General features: G+C 40.8%; 1 protein-coding gene across 1 annotated transcript; it reads right to left on the reverse strand.

The window, feature by feature from the left end:
- Positions 1–3,294: 3,294 nt before the first annotated feature.
- On the reverse strand, positions 3,295–9,125 carry LOC135617461 (CDK5RAP1-like protein). The gene is made up of 3 exons (XM_065117678.1): positions 8,728–9,125; positions 7,025–8,082; positions 3,295–4,192 (listed from the first exon to the last, which is right to left on the reverse strand). Exons 1-3 carry the CDS (start codon positions 9,048–9,050, stop codon positions 3,702–3,704), a joined length of 1,872 nt encoding a protein of 623 aa, XP_064973750.1. The 5' UTR covers positions 9,051–9,125; the 3' UTR covers positions 3,295–3,701.
- Between the last annotated feature and the right edge of the window lie 9,896 nt (positions 9,126–19,021).

Here is a 19,021-nt window from a genome sequence, read left to right on the forward strand (position 1 = left end):
CTGCACCACAATAGCCCCCTAGGCGTGGCCTTTAACAAAGTTGCACCAAGGCCAGTGCAGCTCCGTCGTGTTCTATTCCACTTGTTCCACCAAGCCGACGCTAAGAACCCTCTACCTCCGGCGACTATAGCGATATTGATCCTACTGCCATTGTTTTCTACGGCAACTGCAGCACCTCATCGGCGAATAGCACCTGTCTTCTCCCACTACCACTCTACGTCGGCGTCTCACCAGCGCTTCTTTCCTCACTGGCACTGGTCTCTATGCTCACAGATCTGCAACCTCACCGCGGACAGATCTGCAACCACACTGCGACACAACCTTCGGCGATTGTAGCAATATTAATCCTGCTGCCATCATTTTCTGCAGCAACTGTAGCACCTCCTCGGTGAACAGCACATGTCTTCTCCCACTACCACTCTACGCCGGCGTCTCACCAGCGCTTCTTTCCTCACCGGCACTAGTCTCCATCCTCATAGATTTGCAACCTCACTACGGACAGATCTGCAACCACACCACAGCACAACAGATCTGTGTTCCACGCCCCTTCTCAATTCTTCATCGTGCAGACTTCCTTATGTCAAATTGCTACAAGTAAATGATCTGTTGTGACTACCATCCAACGGAAGCGTGGTGGAACCTCAACCACCGGCTCCTACGCCCTCGACCTACCCAGCGATCTCTGCTCTCACCCGCCCAAATCTGTTGCTGCTGATGCTGTGCCAAAATCCTTTGCATCACTGGGGTCTTCTCTGCTCATCTTCCCCTGCTTCCTCTGCCGCAACAGCTTTTGCTGTCACTTCCCTCTGCATTGAGGCCAACGAAGCTCTTCCACTATATGACTAATCGCTGTAGATTTCTCGCAGATTTCTCCTACTGTAGCTTCCTTGAGCATCGCTACAGCTTCCTTATCTGCAGCAGTCTTCAGCAGCTGCAGCAGCTGCAACAGCTGCAGCAGCTTCTACAGCCGCAGTCGCAACATCACTGCAGCTTCCTCCTCTACTTCCTCATCTGTTGTAGCTTCCGTCGCAGCCGCAACCGTAACATCATTGCAACTTCCTCCTCTGCTTCCTCATCTGCAGCAGCTTCTTCACCCATAGCAGCTATAGCCGCAACAATCTATAGCAGTTGCAATAGTAGCAGCGATCTACAGCAGCTTCAGCAACCACAGAGATTTGCAACAACTACAGTAGTATCTACTCTTCTCACTCATTTCCTCCCCCATTTCCTTCATCTTCCGTGAAGTTTTGCTGTAAAAAAAAAAGGGGGGGGGGGGGGGGGGAAGGGACTGGTGGGGGTGGGAGTGGGTGTGCTGGGATGTCTTCGTTATTTTCTTCTGATATTCCAGTTCCTATTTCTGCAGGCACTCACAGTTCTTCTCCTACAGGGCTTATCTCCATCAATGCTGCCACGTTAATCCCTTTCAAGTTATCAAAGGGTGGCAACTATGCGTCCTAGTGGGCTCAATTTTCTAATCTCTTATTTGGATACGACTTGCTAGGCTACATTAACGGCTCTTTCAGTTGTCCGCCAGCCATGCTCAACATCCCCAGAGAACCTAGTCCAGTACCTGATCTAGCTCACAAACTATGGCTGCGTCAAGATCGTCTCATCCTCCAAGCTATTCAAGCCTTAGTTGTTGGAGCCGTCGCTCCATTGATTTATGCATGTGTGACTGTTGCCAATGTGTGGTCTAAACTGTAAATAACCTTAGCGAATCATTCACGTACGCGCAAGCTCAATCTTCTCTCCAAGCTAATGGTGACCAAACAAGAGGGAAGTACTATAATTGATTATCTACAAAATATCAAAGTTATCATCGATGACTTAGCTTTAATAGATCATTCCCTATATGATGAGGAGATCATCATCCATACCCTAAATGGTCTTGGAGACGACTACAAGGAATTGGCAGCTGCAATTCGGACACACGACTCACCAGTCTCCTTTAAAGAACTTTATGATAAGTTGATTGACTATGAGATGTATTTGAAACCTGTGGACAAACTGCCCGGACCGTCTATCACAGCTCAAGTGAGTCATAAGTCTAAGAGGAAGAACACTCGATACCCTCCGAATATCACCAAAGGTATTCTTGATCCTATGGGGGCCATGCAATGCCCCCCTTATCCTCCTAATCATAACTTCTCGTAAAGTCACAACTCCAAAACTCATCCGCCTTAACATCCTGTCCCTTCAAGCCAACAACGACGGATCGTCTGCCAGTTGTGTGATAAAATCGGATACTCCGCTAAAATTTGTCGGTCTCGATCCCGCCTTCCTGCTCCGTCACATTGGCCTCAGGCAAATCACCTCACTACTCTGACGACTAGCCAGCCCAACTGGATTGTGAACTCTGGCACCTTCCATCACATCACCCTGCTATCAATCATCACATCCCATCGTTGGAATCGCATAGTGCACAGTCGATATCAGACAGCAAACATATCAAAAACTTGGAACATATGTTTCTAAAACTGAGATGAACGATACAACAACGTTGACAAGTCGTACTGTCTTTTTAACCGCATGGGTTGTCGTGGCAATCACTCGTATGGAGGTGCGAGAACTCGAATGCTTTCAAGAACTGTCGTAGATGACTATGGCTACCCTCCCTGTCTTTCTCTGTTTTTGTCGAGCCTCATACGAGATTATATTTGTAATAAAGTAAAATCTTTTTTTATTGTTCTGGTAAAAGCTCCTCATTTTATTCTGTGTCAGAGCTGTACCCAAATGTTTTCATAATGTTGCAAATCTACCACAAATATTGGTGACCAAAGTAAAATTGATCTGTTGCTTGAAATATTTGAGAAGAACAAGTGTGTGAATGGAAGCTGAAAATTCTAGCATGATCAGAAATCACCATCATAATTTGGATGCACTCATCATAATTTGAGATTCAAAGAATCAAATTAACGCACATACACTATAATCCTGAAATATATGGCTAAGTATGTAGTAATGTCAAGATCCAAATGTGATATATTGTCTTGGAGAAGTTATTTAGTAGATGAAGCAAAAAAGTTCAATCCCATAGTTTATAAGCTCCACTAATCCGTATATGGTATACACTTGACATTTTCCAACACTAGCAAAATATAAATTGATCATGAGAAATGTATTGGAATCAATATAATGAGCATAATGATATTAAAAATAATCAGATCAAAGCTTTTATTTATAATCATATTGGATAAGGATCTGTTCTTAAGTAAGATCCCTTGAATTATCACATCCAATTGGATTCAAATCAACATGAAAATGGACCATACAAGCAACAATGACACACTAATGTAGTACCAAACCTGAGAACTCTCTTAGAAACTAACAATGCTAGTATCTTGGATATCCTTAATGGAGTTATTAAGATTTTATGAGTACATAGAATGCAAACCAACTTACAACTAGAACGATTAAAGAAGGATAACAGAAATTAGCAGTTTGCATACGTATGATCTAATGAAGTGAGAAACACTTACTGTGGATGTAGTAATCTCATTCCACTGAGGCTCTTCAAGTGTCGATTGAAGATATTTCATGGAAAATTACAATATTGATCATCATCCCTCAACAAATGTAGGAAGCTCCGAGGAATATTTAGAGGAATTGAACACTTCACTGTTAATAAAAAGGTCTCATCCTCGATCCCATTATAAGCATAGACAACAGCAATACTTTGTCAGTGTAGGCCTTCAGCCATTTCACGTTCTAGAGTCCGAATTCTTTTGGTAAAACCTGCTCAGGCTCGTTCGCGCAAGTGCCTCCCCAAATAAGGATGCCTTTGTTGATCTCAATATGCCAACTTCAACATAATCTCCAATCTCTGGATTTCGCTTCCCATCTGTTTCAAATGAGTGTGGCAGAGGGACATTAAGAAAGGAGACCTTGTGGCCTCTATCACTCCTTCCAACCAGTTCTGATTCAGGTGCTCTCTTATTAGGTCCCTCGACTAAAACAAGCTGGACAGTTCCTACTTGAGATTCATACCTCTGCACTGTGCTTTCACGGAAGGTGTCAATAAGTTCAGTCAGCCTCCTCTGTTTGACATTATCAGGAACATCATCCATGTAGTTCCTGTGGGCATGAGTTCTTTCTCTCATGCTATAAGCAAACATGTATGCCATATCATATCCAACAGACTTCACAAGGCTTAGGGTGTCAGCATGTTCTTCTTCTGTTTCTCCACAAAAGCCTGTTAAAGGGTCTAAGGACTTTAGTGCTGGAAAAAAAGACTATTCTACAATAAGAGGGCAGGCAGTTAAGAAAGAAGCAATAAGCTTGTAACAACTATCAACAGAACAGATTCTGACTTGTATGATGGTGATGCTAATGACAACTACCAGCAAACACAAAACACAAAGATATCTCTGTGAAAATAATATGCATCAACTTCAGATATTGATAGTATCACTTGCTAGACTGATATTTGGGTAAATAGCAGCAGCAATCACATTAGCAAATTGTAGCAGATCAGACGAGTAAACTTTTAAAGCTGATGCATGTTACTATCACTGGATGGATGTTTCTGTGTTAGTGTTTGCTTCTAATTGTCATTAGCATTACCGTCCTCCAAGTCCAAGCCTTTCTAGCGTTAGGTTAAAACAAACAGATTGAGAAGGCTTAAAGATAGAATTTTCATGAAATCTGTATAACAAAGTGACATTCGAGAACTAGTGTCAAAAAGATTTTTTAGTTGGACTAGAAAATGGATTGGAAATAAACTTAGAATTCCAACAGCTAGTAAAGACTGACTTACTTAAAAGTCAAGCTCATGAAAAAAGGGAGGCAAAACTCCAATATTTTACTTACACATGTAGGCATTGAATAGGCAGAAAGGAAATACTTCACAAAAAGGAGATAAAGTTCATGTAAGAGGCAGAAACAACCAAGAGTGAAAGAAAAACAAACCAAATAACTAAAGCCAGCTCTATAGTCTACCTGGGAATTTCAGGAGTACCCAAGAAGGCTATAGAATCAGCATATCTTACCATCCTTCAAAGCAAATGTTGGTTAGTTTATAGATGGGAAGGCTTACTTAAAATAATAAATTAGATTAGAAAATCAATCCATATCTCCTTATTGGATGAGGAATTTCATGATATAGAGAAAATGTAACGTTGAGTTACCAACTGGATTGCATATCCCATATGGGCTTGCTGATTCAAGTAATTTTCTGATAAAGCTCCTAACGTTGGAAAATTGGACGTAGAAAATTAAAGTGATGTTGTTCAAACAATGCATTTTGCAGGATTCTCTGCCATGAATGACAAAAGATACAAAGACATGGCAAGCAAGAAAAGAATGACATATTATGAATGTTTTGTACAATATTCTGTAGCCGGTCTTTTAAACATTTTCTAGGATCAGAAGGAACCACTAGAATGACCACTATGTGTGTCTTTTACATAATTTGGTGTTCACTATATCTTTAAAGAAAGCTGGAGCTAACCAAGTTAAGCAACAGAGTTTTCAATCAAGAAAGAAGAAAGTACATAGGCACAAAAACATTTGACATACGTACCCAAGCATGATGTAAAATAGTCGCTTAATGACCAAGGGAACATGGAATCCCACAGCAACATTAATGATTTTACACTGACACAACAATGGATGATAGATTATAAAGATACATTGAAGGTCCTTGTTATCTTCCAAATGAGCTGAATGTCATTTGCTTTGAAGTATGTTAGAGGTAAGAACAAACAAAGCACTAGATAAGAGGAGAAAGCAAAAACTCATGCATACCAATAGATACCCAAGAGGTTGATTTTTATGATCTCTCCAAACCATTCTGCCTTATAAAATAAGATAAATAAGGAAAAGCACTTTTCCAAGAGATTGAATTTTTTGGTCTCTCCTTGAGAAAAGCATGCTCCCAAATCCAAATTTGTCATACATCGTCGACATCTAGACTATTCCCATGTCTAGAGGTGTTTTGAATAGTCAGTTATTGGCCAGTGCATTTATTAAAAACAATCATACATCATATACTTTTCCACACATCAACATAAGTTTTCACTGAGTCCAATTTCCTAAATATGCAATGGTAGATACCTGACAAAGTTATCAAAAGATTATAAACTAATACCAAGGTGCAATACCAGGATCAAAACTGGATTGGTTTCTTGGATCCAACATTGAGATTGATGGGATCAACTGGATCAGCCAAACATAATCAAGGGATTAGGATCGATCAAGAAAGTAATTTCAAAACCAAAATACAAAAAATAAATAAATAAAATGTTGTGTTCATTACCAAATTATAATGTTGTTTAGAGAAAAAAAATACTTTAGATTTATTAGTAAGTTTGGTGTTATTTATATATGAATCATAAGAGCATATTATAGACTCCAGAATTCACCATATTCACACATTTCAATACACATACCAAATCTCCCCCACCCCCCCAATCCCCAACAGAAAAAAGCAAAAAATAAAAATTGGTACCCCTTTTTCTTTTCTCCTGCTCTCTCTCCCATCTTTCTAATCATCTCTCAGACTTGCGCTACATCCACTGTCAACCAACCAGTGGAAAGCAGTGATAGCACCTCCATATGCAGCCAATGATATTAGGGTCTACATGGCAGCAGACTTAGCTAGACATCTGTCTCTCTAGAACTTGCCACTAAGTTAGATCAGAGGGCTACAACTGTACTAGTTGTCTGCTAATGATCACCAATAAATTTGTTGGTGATCCTACAATAACTCAAGATCAACCAAAATCAAAGAGCGACTAAGGGATCCCCATCTGAAATGACCATACTGGATGAAGCAAAAGTGATCTGAGTCATCTGAAAAATAATAATAATACCAAAAATATTACCTAGAACCAATACAGATTAATTTTTTCAAAAATATGAAATAGTCTGCACAATTAGCACAATAACAACATCTAAGTGATAAAAATAAACATCACCATGATTTTGAGATCTCTTAGATGTTTGATTGCAGAACCATAAAGCATAAATAACATATTAAAAAAAAATAACATCATACCAAGTAATTAAAAATATGGAAACTTACCACAAATGAAGTCACTACTTAGTCCAACATCTGGAATGATGCCTCTTATTTTCTGTACAAGGTCCAAGTATGCCTCCCTGGTGTAACCTCGGCGCATTCTCTCGAGAACTGTTGAGCTCCCTGTTTGAGCAGGCAGATGAATGTTTTTGCAAATATTATATTTATCCTTCATGAGAAATAACAAATCATCTGGAAAATCCTTGGGATGAGGGGAAGTGAATCGAAACCGCATCTCTGGAAATTCAGTAGAGAGTCGATCTAAGAGATCAGAAAAGCGCAAGCCCATATTCTTCACTTTGCACATGCTGGAGAATCCTTCACTGAGTCTCCAATTTGCTCCTGGTTCCAGATCACTGAGCTCAGAAACATCATTGTAACTGTTCACATTCTGACCAAGCAACATTACTTCCTTCACACCCTCCTTCCAGAGCTCACCTACTTCTCTGACAATTGATGAGACTGGACGAGACCTCTCTCTACCTCTAGTGAATGGAACAATGCAAAATGAACACATATTGTTGCAACCCCTCATTATCGAGACAAATGCAGTAACTGAATTGGTCGAGATCCTAACTGGACTAACATCAGCATAAGTTTCTTCAAGAGAAAGCAGGGTATTAATTCCTTTGTGCCCATAGTCAACCTCATCCAGCAAACGTGGAAGATCTCTATAAGCATCTGGTCCACAGACTACATCTACCATCTTATCTGCATCAAGTATTTTCTCTTTCAACCTCTCAGCCATACATCCTAGAACAGCTATTTTTGGAGGGTGTGTAGATTGTGACCTTCCCACAGCAACATTGCTCTTCCATTCCCTTTTTAGAAACCAGAAGTAGTTGAGTCTCTGCCAAACCTTTTGCTCCGCATTGTCTCGGATAGCACAGGTGTTGATGAATATAATCTCTGCATTCTCAGGTTCCTTCACGACTTCCTCATACCCAGCATTTTTCATGATAGATAGCACAATCTCCATGTCATTTACATTCATTTGGCATCCGTATGTTTCATGGTAAATGCGCTGCCCCCTACTGATAATTTGAGATGTTGATACTGGACTACATATATGAAAAAGGTAAATAATGTCAGTAAAATTTCTTAAGTTGGCTAAATCAAGCACATCAAAATAATGTAACCAAGCAAGAGAAGTACTCCGACAGCTAATGCACTGGGATTAACTCAGAATACATAGTTTACAGAAAGAAATTAGAGTACATCCGCCCCCCGCCCCCCACTAGTTGTATGTTGTACACGAACTTAGACTGCAACAGAAACAACTTTAGACATGGTTAATCAATACATGCAAAAAGCTCAGAAGCCACAAAGCTTAGAACCATTATGGTTCTCTCCAGTAAATACAATAGAAGGAAATATCTAATTTTTCTCTGTGTAGAATCACAACCGGACCCTGCCATCTCTATCTCCTCCCGTCCTAACCTATTATGTTCTCTGTCCCAGCAAGCAGAAAAGAGGTTTATTTCTCTTCATAGGATTATGGCACAAGATACAATTTTGTGCAATAACATGACTCAGCATGTTGCCTCCTATTAAAAGCAATCATACTAAAACCACACAAATAATCTCCATATAAACCCAATATAATAACGTGTCATGTAACCTATCGCAACAGGGCATTTTCAAACAACCATCCTCATCAAGCAGATAAGTTATGGCTACTGATGGGACAGGAAAGGAGAGCATACTCTTGTTGGACATCAGCGGTGGCGGCAGCAGCGGTCGCTGCGTGGCGAACGAAGCCGCGGCGAGAGCTCAGGTAAGGGCTGGAATTGGAGACGAGGGCAAAGATGGAAACAGCCGTGCGGCACTGGAAGAAGCATGGGGGAAGAAGGGGAGAAGGAGGAGGAAGAGGAGGCGGAGGGGAGGAGACGGAGGAGCGGAGGCAAGGTCCGGACATAGCTGCGAGTGGGCAGGGAGGCAAGCGGCGGAGGTTGATGCGGAGGGTAGCAGTGTGGTGGTGAGGTTGGCTCTTCCAGAAAGCGGCGAGAGGAGAAAGAGGGGACGCCATCGGCGGCGGCGGCCACTGCTGCAGCGGCAGAGAGATGGATAGGAGACCGAACCGGATGGGATTGGATGCGAAAGCCACGTCCAGGGTGAGTTGGGCCCGAATTAACTAGGCCTGACTCGGTGGGTGTCCAGGGTGAGTTGGGCCGAAAGTCTCGGGACACCTGTCTCTAGCGTACTGATCGGGATCGGAATCGGGATCCGAGTTGAGTTGGGCCGAGTCAAGTTGGGATGAAATTGTTCACGCCGTGGTCCGGATTCCACATAACGGGTCGGATTTTGCCGTCTATGTCCAGCAGCAGTTCGGATGTTAAGTGGGTGCTGATGTGGACAATATATATGCATTTATCATGTGTTCGTAAAACTTATCAAAATATCGGAAGATGTGAGTATATTGGTATAATGTATACTTCATTTTCTTACTTGTCACATTTATATTATATTTTTTTCTATGAGAAATATGATTGATTTCAAGAATGTCCGTAAATAGTGGTGTTCAACTGGTTGATTTTTCTTTTCTTTTGGTTTTTCTCTCTGTGCTTGATTGTAAGATTTTGTTTTTAAATTTGTACCTAACTATATCTTGCATACTTTATGAGAATATATATAATAAATTTTTTAAAAAAATTCTAGCATTGAAATTCTCATAGAACACTCCCGATTCTAAAAAAATTTATAAGATTTTTTTTTTAAAAGATGATTTTATCCTCATCTTTACGGCTGTCATTGCCCTTGGTCGCCTTTGCACATAAGCTCTATCACCATCCATCTATCACTTTTATCCACCCATGGCTATATAAGCCTTCACAGTTAGTTGCTGGTTGCTTCCATCTTTATCCCATTGCTCCAACCCACATCGCCTATTGTCCTCCTGCTATCATCATCGTCATTAATCTTGATTGAGAGGGCTACGGGCAAGAACAATAATGATGATAAAGGAAAAGAAAAATAAAGAGGAGGGTCGTAGTGCAAGGTACAGGTAAGGGTGGTGAATCGAGACAAAGACAATGACCAATGGAGCATGGGGGTAATAGAGTGAAGGCAGAGGACAACATGACCAAGGGATAAAATGTATATGTATATATAAGTATGTATATATATATATGTATATATAAGCATGTATATATGTATGTATATATGTATATATATATATATATATGTATATATATATATATGTATACATATATACATATATATATATACTTCCTAAGACATGTACAGAAGATTATATATATATTTATATATATATACATATGTATACATACATCTGTATACATATATATATACATATATATATACATATATATACATACATATACATATATATATATATATATATATATATATATATATATATATATATATATATATATACATATACATACATACATACATCTGTATACATATATATATACATATATATATACATACATATACATACATATACATATGTATACATATGTATATATATATATATATATATATATATATATATATATATATATATATATATATGTATACATATGTATATGTATGTATATATATATGTATATATATATATATGTATACAGATGTATGTATACATATGTATATATATATAAATATATATATAATCTTCTGTACATGTCTTAGGAAGTATAAGAAGAACCATTATTGATAAAAATTATAATCATCACCAAATCGGTATCGGGTATCGGGTAAACCACTTCACCACCATGGTTTACATCTCAGAACACTATCGATATCGTGTAACATTATTCAGGAACTTCACCAAATTCCTAAAACACCATCAGTCGCAACCATGCTAACTCTTCATCCACCCCAAAATGGCCATCGCCACACCAAATCCTCAGTTGGCTACAAGCGCCTTCCACTTCACTAACTTGTCCTTCTCCGGTGTCACCTCCTTTCTGGTCTCATGCATGTAGAACCACGCAACCCTGGGATACAAAGAAGAACTAAACTTTATTATAGAAACAAATACTAACAGGTCATGCAACAAAATTAAATGAAAATCATAATCAAACTGATAGAACCCTTGCAGATTCTAAACTTAGGGTTGATCTCTTTAGGGGATCGGCCTCCTTGGAACTCTATAGGGGTTCCTCCCTCCAAGTTGCTGCTCAAAGGCTGCAGAAAAGATTCATCTATTGCTTATCAAAAGAGGAGGAATACATTTTATAGGGCTTCTAAACCCTAACTCCTAATAGGACTCCTACTCAAGACTCCTACTTCTAACCAACTCCTAATAGGACTCCTAATTCTTAAGACTCCTATTCCTTTACAACTCCTAATTTTTCTTTAAGAAACAACCTCCTAACCCTAGCCGGCCTCTTTACCTCTTTAATAGGGGTCGGCTTAGGTAGGTTTTACATGAATGTCCTTCTCAATTAGGACTCTCCTCGCTAGAGTCCTAACAGACCCGCCCTCTTAAAATCAGCCTTGTCCTCGAGGCTGACGATTCATGAATTCTGAAAATTTGATCTTCAAGTCATCATAGTTCTCCCAAGTGGCATCTTCTGATAATAGGTTCGCCCACTGTATTAGCACTTCAGTAGTGGGTCATCATCATTGAGTCACAATCCGTCGATCAATAATAGTACTTGGTTGGGTCTGGAGTTCTCCTTGCGTAGTCATATTTGGTGGGTGGCTTTGGGCTATCTCCAAGTACCTATTTACAACTTTCGTCTGGCCATCGGTTTGTGGGTGATATGCCGTACTCCTTTTCAATTTAATGCCCTACATATGGAATAACTTTGTCCAAAATCTGCTTGTGAAGATGCAAGTAGAATTTGTCACAAGCATAATGCATCCCTTATAGTGTAATTCTTTTGAGTCCCAATTGTAATGAGCCACGGAGCTTGGTGCTTCCTCCAATTTTTTTTATAATCTTACTAGTCTCAGAATTTTCCTACCATTCTATCTTAATATCCTCAAGGAAGTCGCTGGTCAGAAGTGAAACGGCCGAAACTTCAGCTTACTCGGGTAGCCATTTTTACTGCTTAGGGGATGATATCTTTCGCTCCAAAAAGTACTTAAGGCTTTTTTGGTCGGTTTTAATTTGAAATCGTCGACCAATCAAGTAGGGTCTCCACCGCGTTGCTGCGCGCACAATGGCGAGCATCTCCTTATCATATGTTGACTTATTTTGATAGGAGGGAGATAATGCCTTGTTAGTGTATGCGAGTGGTCGACCATCTTGCATGAGAATGGCTCCAATTTTGACTCTAGATGTGTCGGCCTCAATAATGAAGGATCAGTTGAAATTTGGTAGTGTTAGCACCGGCGTCGTCATCATGGCTGCCTTAAGTTTGTTGAAGGCAGCGGAGGCTCTGTCCAACCATTGGAAGACATCTTTTTCCAGTAAAGAAGTAAGTGGTGCACTGATCTTTCCATAGTTTTTCACGAACTTGCGGTAGTAGCCTGTTAAACCCAAAAAGCCATGTAGCAATTTTATATTTCTCGGGGTCGGCCAATTTTGCATTACTCCAATTTTAAAGGGGTCCACTGCCACACCTTCCTCTAATATGATATGCCCAAGATATTCCACCTTTTGTTGAAGAAAGCAAAAATTCGTGGTTGTTGTGTGTTCAAAAGGTGGTTTTCCGTATGTCTTCTTCGCATGCTCGTATTTGATGATACCCGGATCAAAGGTCCAGCTTTGTGAAGATTTGTGCTCCCTTTCATCTAGCAATTCATCTACTATTAGAATAAGGTATTTGTCCTTGATGGTTATGCCATTGAGAGCTCGGTAATCAACACATATTCGCCTTGTTCCGTCCTTCTTGCGTACAAGTAGCACCGGCGAAGAGTAGAGGTTGCAACTTGGCCGAATAACTCCTGTTTTGAGTATCTCTTTTATAATCCTTTCTATTTCATCCTTTTGGAGATGTGGATACTAATATGGCTGAGCATTTGCTGAAGGTTTGCCTGGAAGAATCGTTATACAATGATCATGCCGACGGGTAAGAGGTAGGTTGCGCGGTTCGTCAAATATATTTGAAAATTCAGCAAGCAAAGGAAGTAGATTTGGATCTTCAATTTCTGTTGGCTCTCCCTTAGTTTGCTGCTCAAGTTGTACCAAAAAGTCGCTACATGCTTTATACAAAACATTCTCCATTTGTTGTGTGCAAATCGTTGTTATGTCGCCCCCACATTTCCCGTGCAATGTCACCTGTTTCTCCTTACTGTAAAATTTCATAATTAGTTTTATAAAATTCCAGGAAATATCACCTAATGTTGTTAACCATTTAATTCTGAGTATGGCCTCATGATTGTTAAGAGGGAGAAGGAAGAAACATGCAATTATCTCTTGGTCCTACAACAATAGTTTCTCCTGCGGGCGCCTATGATCACAATTCAAAATCCGTACGTCGGTGACCTTAACATCAAACCTACAGCGATTCTCGATAGGTAATGATATCCGAACAGCAAGCTTACTATTTAGGAAGTTAGTAGTACTGCCCGTGTCGATGAGAACAGTGATTGGTTGTTGTTTGAGAAGGCCTCCAATTTTCATCGTTTGCGGGTTTGAATAACCGGCTAGTGCGTGTACTGTAACGTTAGTCGGTTGTGGCTCTTTTTTGGCATCTTCTTTATATTCAAGGTTCTCTTCTGAATGTTCAATGACCTCTTCTTCTATTGGTTCAATCATAAGAAGTCTCCCTTTCATCGTTTGCGGGTTTGAGTAGCCAGCTAGTGTGTGTACTGTAACGTCGGTCGGTTGTGGCTCTTCTTCCGCATCTTCTTCATTATGTTTAAGGCTCTCTTCTGGATATTCAATGATCTCTTCTTCTATTGGTTCAATCATAAGAAGCCTCCCTTTACTACAGCGATGCTCACGGCTCCACAGCTCGTCACAATGCCAATATAACCCCTTTGCATATCGCTTCCGAAGCTCTTCTCCTGTTAACCTCTTTGGTGTAGGGACTTGGTCGATAGTAGGGGGGGTTGAGGGCTTCAATATTACTGGTTGAGGAGTGACCCTAGTCCTCCGAGCTTCATGGTTCAATTGCTCCTCTTTATATCGTGCGAAAGAGATGGTTGTCATAAGTGTATATGGTTTTCGCGCTTTAACTTCTCCTCGGATCTCTGGCTTCAAGCCCTCAATGAAGGTCCTCAATAGCTGTTTTTGAGACCAATCATGATTTTGATTAGATAACCTTTCAAACCTAGTTTGGTACTCCTGAATGGTGGAGGTTTGTCGGATCTTTGCTAGTTGTTCATCAATATTCTCGTAATCGGTTGGTCTGAAGCGGATCAGCAGTCTTTCTTTGAATTGTTTGTTGAATCTCGTATGTTGATGATGAAACTACTTGATATATGTTTATGATTTAATCTGCATTTTGAGTGACGCAGGATGCTTTGATCAGGATTAGACAATTAGAGCAGGAAAATCATGTTGTGCCGGAGAAACATGTCAGAAGATTGGACGTCGGGCCGGTGGATCGGTCGACGTATCGACAGAAGGCTTCGGGCCGTGGACTCGGGCATCGGGCCAAGAAGAGCGGGTATTGTGCCAAGGATATCGGAGTTGCGGAGTCAACTGGCCGATTGGGCAATAGGCTGTAGGAAAGGACGATGCGCCGAAGAATCGGACAATGCGTCGAGGGACCAATGACATGCCGGACAACTTGGTTAATTGCTTAGGATTAATTGTCTCGATCGAAGTTTTTGTTTTGAGTGTGCAGGATTAACTACGATGGAAGAAAGACATGCAGCAGGAGTTGCGCCGGAGTCAAGTTCATGATCACGTTGGGAGTTCGAGAGTTCGACGGAAGTTCGGACGGTCGTCGGAGGTTCTGCGAGAACAGATCCGAGAAGTCCAGAAGCTTGCCAAGCGAAGCTCGTCGGAACTCGCCAAGTGGATCGTCGCAAAGTCCAGGAGTTTGCCGGAAGTCCGCAGGAGCATCACCGAGGGTTCATCGGATGATCGACGGAAGTTCGCCGGAAACTCGTAGGAAGAAGCGATTGACGCACCGAAGCAAAGCTACAGAAATTGTCTTAGATCTAATCGTAGTTAGCACATTGATTAAGTTGAAAAATGGGAGGTGATCCCATTAGCTTAATCTTGGGGCAATTGGGCCCCTGAAAGACTAAAATTGGGCCGAATGGAGCTAACCATTCGGACCCTGATTGCACCAGGAGGTGCAACCGCCTAGGCCAGGAGGTGGCACCGCCTGGGCTAAGCCTCCCAGCGAGACTGGGGGGTGCAACCGTCCCAGCCAGGAGGTGGCACCGCCTGAGCTCGGTCTTCGAGCTCTGGCAGAGAGGTGCAACCGCCTTAGTCAAGAGGTGGCACCGCCTGGGGCTCAGTCTTCGAGCCAGACTCAGGCGGTGCAACCGCCCCTGACACAGAGGTGCAACCGCCTGGGCTCAGTCTTCGAGCTCTGCCAGGCGGTGCAACCTCTCCAGTTAGGAGGTGCAACCGCCTGATCCCAGAATTCCGGGATTTGATCGTTTTGAGCTCCAAATTTGAACTAGGTTGGGGCCTATAAATACCCCACCCATTCAGCACTGAAAGAACATAACACACACTTGAAATCTTGCTATCTTTCTGTGTTTCTTAGAGCTCAAAACTGCTAGTTCTCCTCTTTCTATTCTTCAAGTTTGAGTTGTAAAGAGAAGAGTGAAAACTTCTGTAAGAGTTGTCTCCTAAGCCCGTCAAAAGGAGTGAATCTGTAAGAGGGTAGTTGGCCTTCGCCTATTGAAGGAAGGCTTCTAGTTGACGTCGGTGACCTCATCGGTGGAGGAAGCCAAAAGTGGAGTAGGTCAAGACTGACCGAACCACTCTAAATCTCTGGTTTACGTTTATCTTGAGTACTTTATCATTACTGTAAACCTCCTACATAGCTACTGCTCTCTGCGCCTTTACGAACAAGTTTCTAAGTGCTGATCTTTCCGAATCTGTATTCAGACGTAAATCGGTGTTTTCATACATTACAGTTTACGTTTACGTTTTGATTCTGCAAAACTGTCTTCTGCGCTTTTACGAACGAAGTTTCTAAGTTCAGATCCCTTTAAAACTGTGTTTAGACGTAAACTGCACAAACTGTGTTTAGACGTAAAACTGTGTTTTAGACGTAAACTACTTTTAAACGTAAAACTACGTTTAGACGTAAAACTGCGTTTAGACGTAAAACTGCGTTTAGACGCAAACTGCGTTTAGACGTAAAACTACGTTTAGACGTAAAACTGCGTTTAGACGCAAACTGCGTTTAGACGTAAAACTACGTTTAGACATAAAACTGTGTTTAGACGTAAAACTATGTTTAGACGCAAACTGCATTGCGCTTAGACGCAATCTGATCTTAGACGTAAACTGCGCTTAGACGCAAACTGCGCTTAGACGCAATCTGCATTTAGACGCAAACTGCATTTAGACGCAAACTGCGTAAACTGCGCTTAGACGCAAACTATGTTTAGACATAAACTGCACTTAATCATAAGTATTCTTAGAATCGGCTTTTGCATCAAAATAGTTTTTATCAAACGAACGCAGCTTTCGTTTTTAATCGCTGAAAGATTTCCGCTGCACTAATTCACCCCCCCCCTCTTAGTGCTCTCGATCCTAACATTGTTGCCATGAAAGGACTCCATAAGTATGTTCAAACTATTCAAACCACTGTATAGCATCCCCTTCAAGATGTATAGCTGTAATTTTCACCATAGATGCATCTGCGGTTTTGTGGTACCGAAAATATCGCTCCACACGCGAGATCCAACTAATTGGGTCTCCTTCTTCCCATCTAGGGAAGTCCACTCTCATGCATGGATAGTTGGGGTCGGTCATAGAGCCTCCCCTCCCTTGGAAGTCATCTCTTCGAGCTTGGTGTGATTGGGCAAAGCTCTCTCCTTGATATGATTTCTTCGGGCTTAGTGGTCGGCCCAATCTGAGTTCGGTAAATAGCATCCGAATCTTATCCTCCATTCACGCCTCCAAGGCTTCGAATTTAGCATTGATTATCTCCTTAGATGCCATAGTATATGCTCCAAAATCTATGATGTTAAGATCTCTCTTTTGTTGTTGGGTTAAAGGCATGTATAGGTTGAGAGAAGTGATGGTCGAAAGGGTTGGTGGATTGGTGGATGTAGGCTACGGTTTAGGCTTGTTTTGTGGCTGTTTTGGGTGCAGTTTGAGGGTGTGGTTTGGTAGAGTTTTAGGGCTGTGGATGAAAGTTTTGGATCTATGGTAGATGGTAGCAAAGGTTTGACAGAAATTCGTGGATGTTGCAGCAAGTATGTGCTGTCTTGTAAGAGTAGAATTATCGTCGAAGAAACAACGATTTCTCGACGTAATTTTCACCAAAAACTTGAGAGAATTGAGGAGGAAATTGATAGCAAAATCACAGTTTATATGACAGTAAGGATGTCTAATTTAATCAAGAAAATTTCGGTAGTATAACAGCAAGGAAATTGGTGCAAGTTGCGATTGCAGAATTCTCGTCGAAAAATTTCAGCGGCCTATGACGAAAATTTACAGCAACACAAAATCGTTTTTAGAGATGAATTTCTCAATAGATCAATCTTAGATGGAAGCTAAGATGATCTATAAAGTGTATAAGAAATTTCATTCAAAAAAGATTGCAAATAGATGGGTTAAGGCAACAATATGCGGCTGAAATTTTTTGCAGCATAGATTTTCAAGTGTAGCAGTTTGGACATAAAAGATCAGTAGTTTATATTGAGAATTTTTCGATGAAACTAAAGGGAAATCCACTGTTAGGAAGTGTCAAAGATGTCATAAAAATTTCCTAGAAATTTGGATAGAAAAAGTACAGTACCAAGATCAAATAGATGGTGCTATGCGGTTGGAATTCTTGAATGTATCTTTCGTCGTAGAGATGAAAACTTTGTGACGAAAAGTTTATGCAGCAATATAGGAACAATTTTTTTTTTTGGATTTTCGAATAAGGATAACTAAATTGCAGCAGCAGTAAGGTAGGAAACCAGAACCTGTTGCAATTCATGGGGAGATCAAAGGATGATCCGCGGTGGTGGAGATGATGGCGGAATTCGGCGATGATCTTTTAAGCAATTGTGGGAATTGCTTTGGACGGTTGTGGAGGGTTGATGCATGGCTATGGAAGGGCAGCGAGATGCCAAGAACGCTGCTCTGATACCAGGTGGTAGAACGCTTGCAGATTCTAAACTTAGGGTTGATCTCTTTAGGGGATCGGCTTCCTTGGAACTCTATAGGGGTTCCTCCCTCCAAGTTGCTGCTCAAAGGCTGCAGAAAAGATTCATCTATTGCTTATCAAAAGAGGAGGAATACATGACTATTTATAGGACTTCTAAACCCTAACTCCTAATAAGACTCCTACTCAAGACTCCTACTTCTAACCAACTCCTAATAGGACTCCTACTTAAGACTCCTATTCCTTTACAACTCCTAATTCTTAAGACTCCTATTCCTTTACAACTCCTAATTCTTCTTTAAGAAACAACCTCCTAACCCTAGCCGGCCTCTTTAGCTCTTTAATAGGGGTCGGCTTAGGTAGGTTTTACATGAATGTCCCTCTCAATTAGGACTCTCCTGGCTAGAGTCCTAACACAAACATAATACCAAGATTTACATGGAAAACCCCTCCAATATGAAGGGTAAAAACCACGGGGTAAACTAGAGATAATCTACTATGAGAATAATGAATATACAAATCTCAATCTCTTACCCAAAATCTAGCAATAATCACAAACGAATAAATGTGATACAAAGATCATGTCACTATGCACAATATCTAAATTTTCCCTAAATAATTACAACAAGAATCTATTGTAGATTTGATCTAACCTGAGATGAGAACACTGCTAGATGATTGAGAACAGTTTCTCTGCATTGTCCTTATTTTCTTTCCTTTCTTTCTCTTATTTTTCTGTCTTTTTCTCCACCTTGTGTTGAATCTCGTATTTTGATGATGAAACCACTTGATATGTGTTTATATTTTAATCTGCGTTTTGAGTGACGCAGGATGCTCC

This window comes from Musa acuminata, chromosome BXJ2-7 (assembly GCF_036884655.1).
Source record: "Musa acuminata AAA Group cultivar baxijiao chromosome BXJ2-7, Cavendish_Baxijiao_AAA, whole genome shotgun sequence".
Lineage (NCBI taxonomy): Eukaryota > Viridiplantae > Streptophyta > Magnoliopsida > Zingiberales > Musaceae > Musa > Musa acuminata.

Bases quoted from the DNA above. Each gene is read 5' to 3' on its own strand.
- LOC135617461 (XM_065117678.1), bottom strand. From the start codon at position 9,050: ATGGCGTCCCCTCTTTCTCCTCTCGCCGCTTTCTGGAAGAGCCAACCT. The intron at 8,083-8,727 runs GTATGCTCTCCT...TCATATATGTAG, and splicing joins ACCGCTGATGTCCAACAAGA to TCCAGTATCAACATCTCAAA. The intron at 4,193-7,024 runs GTAAGTTTCCAT...ACCCTTTAACAG, and splicing joins AAGTAGTGACTTCATTTGTG to GCTTTTGTGGAGAAACAGAA.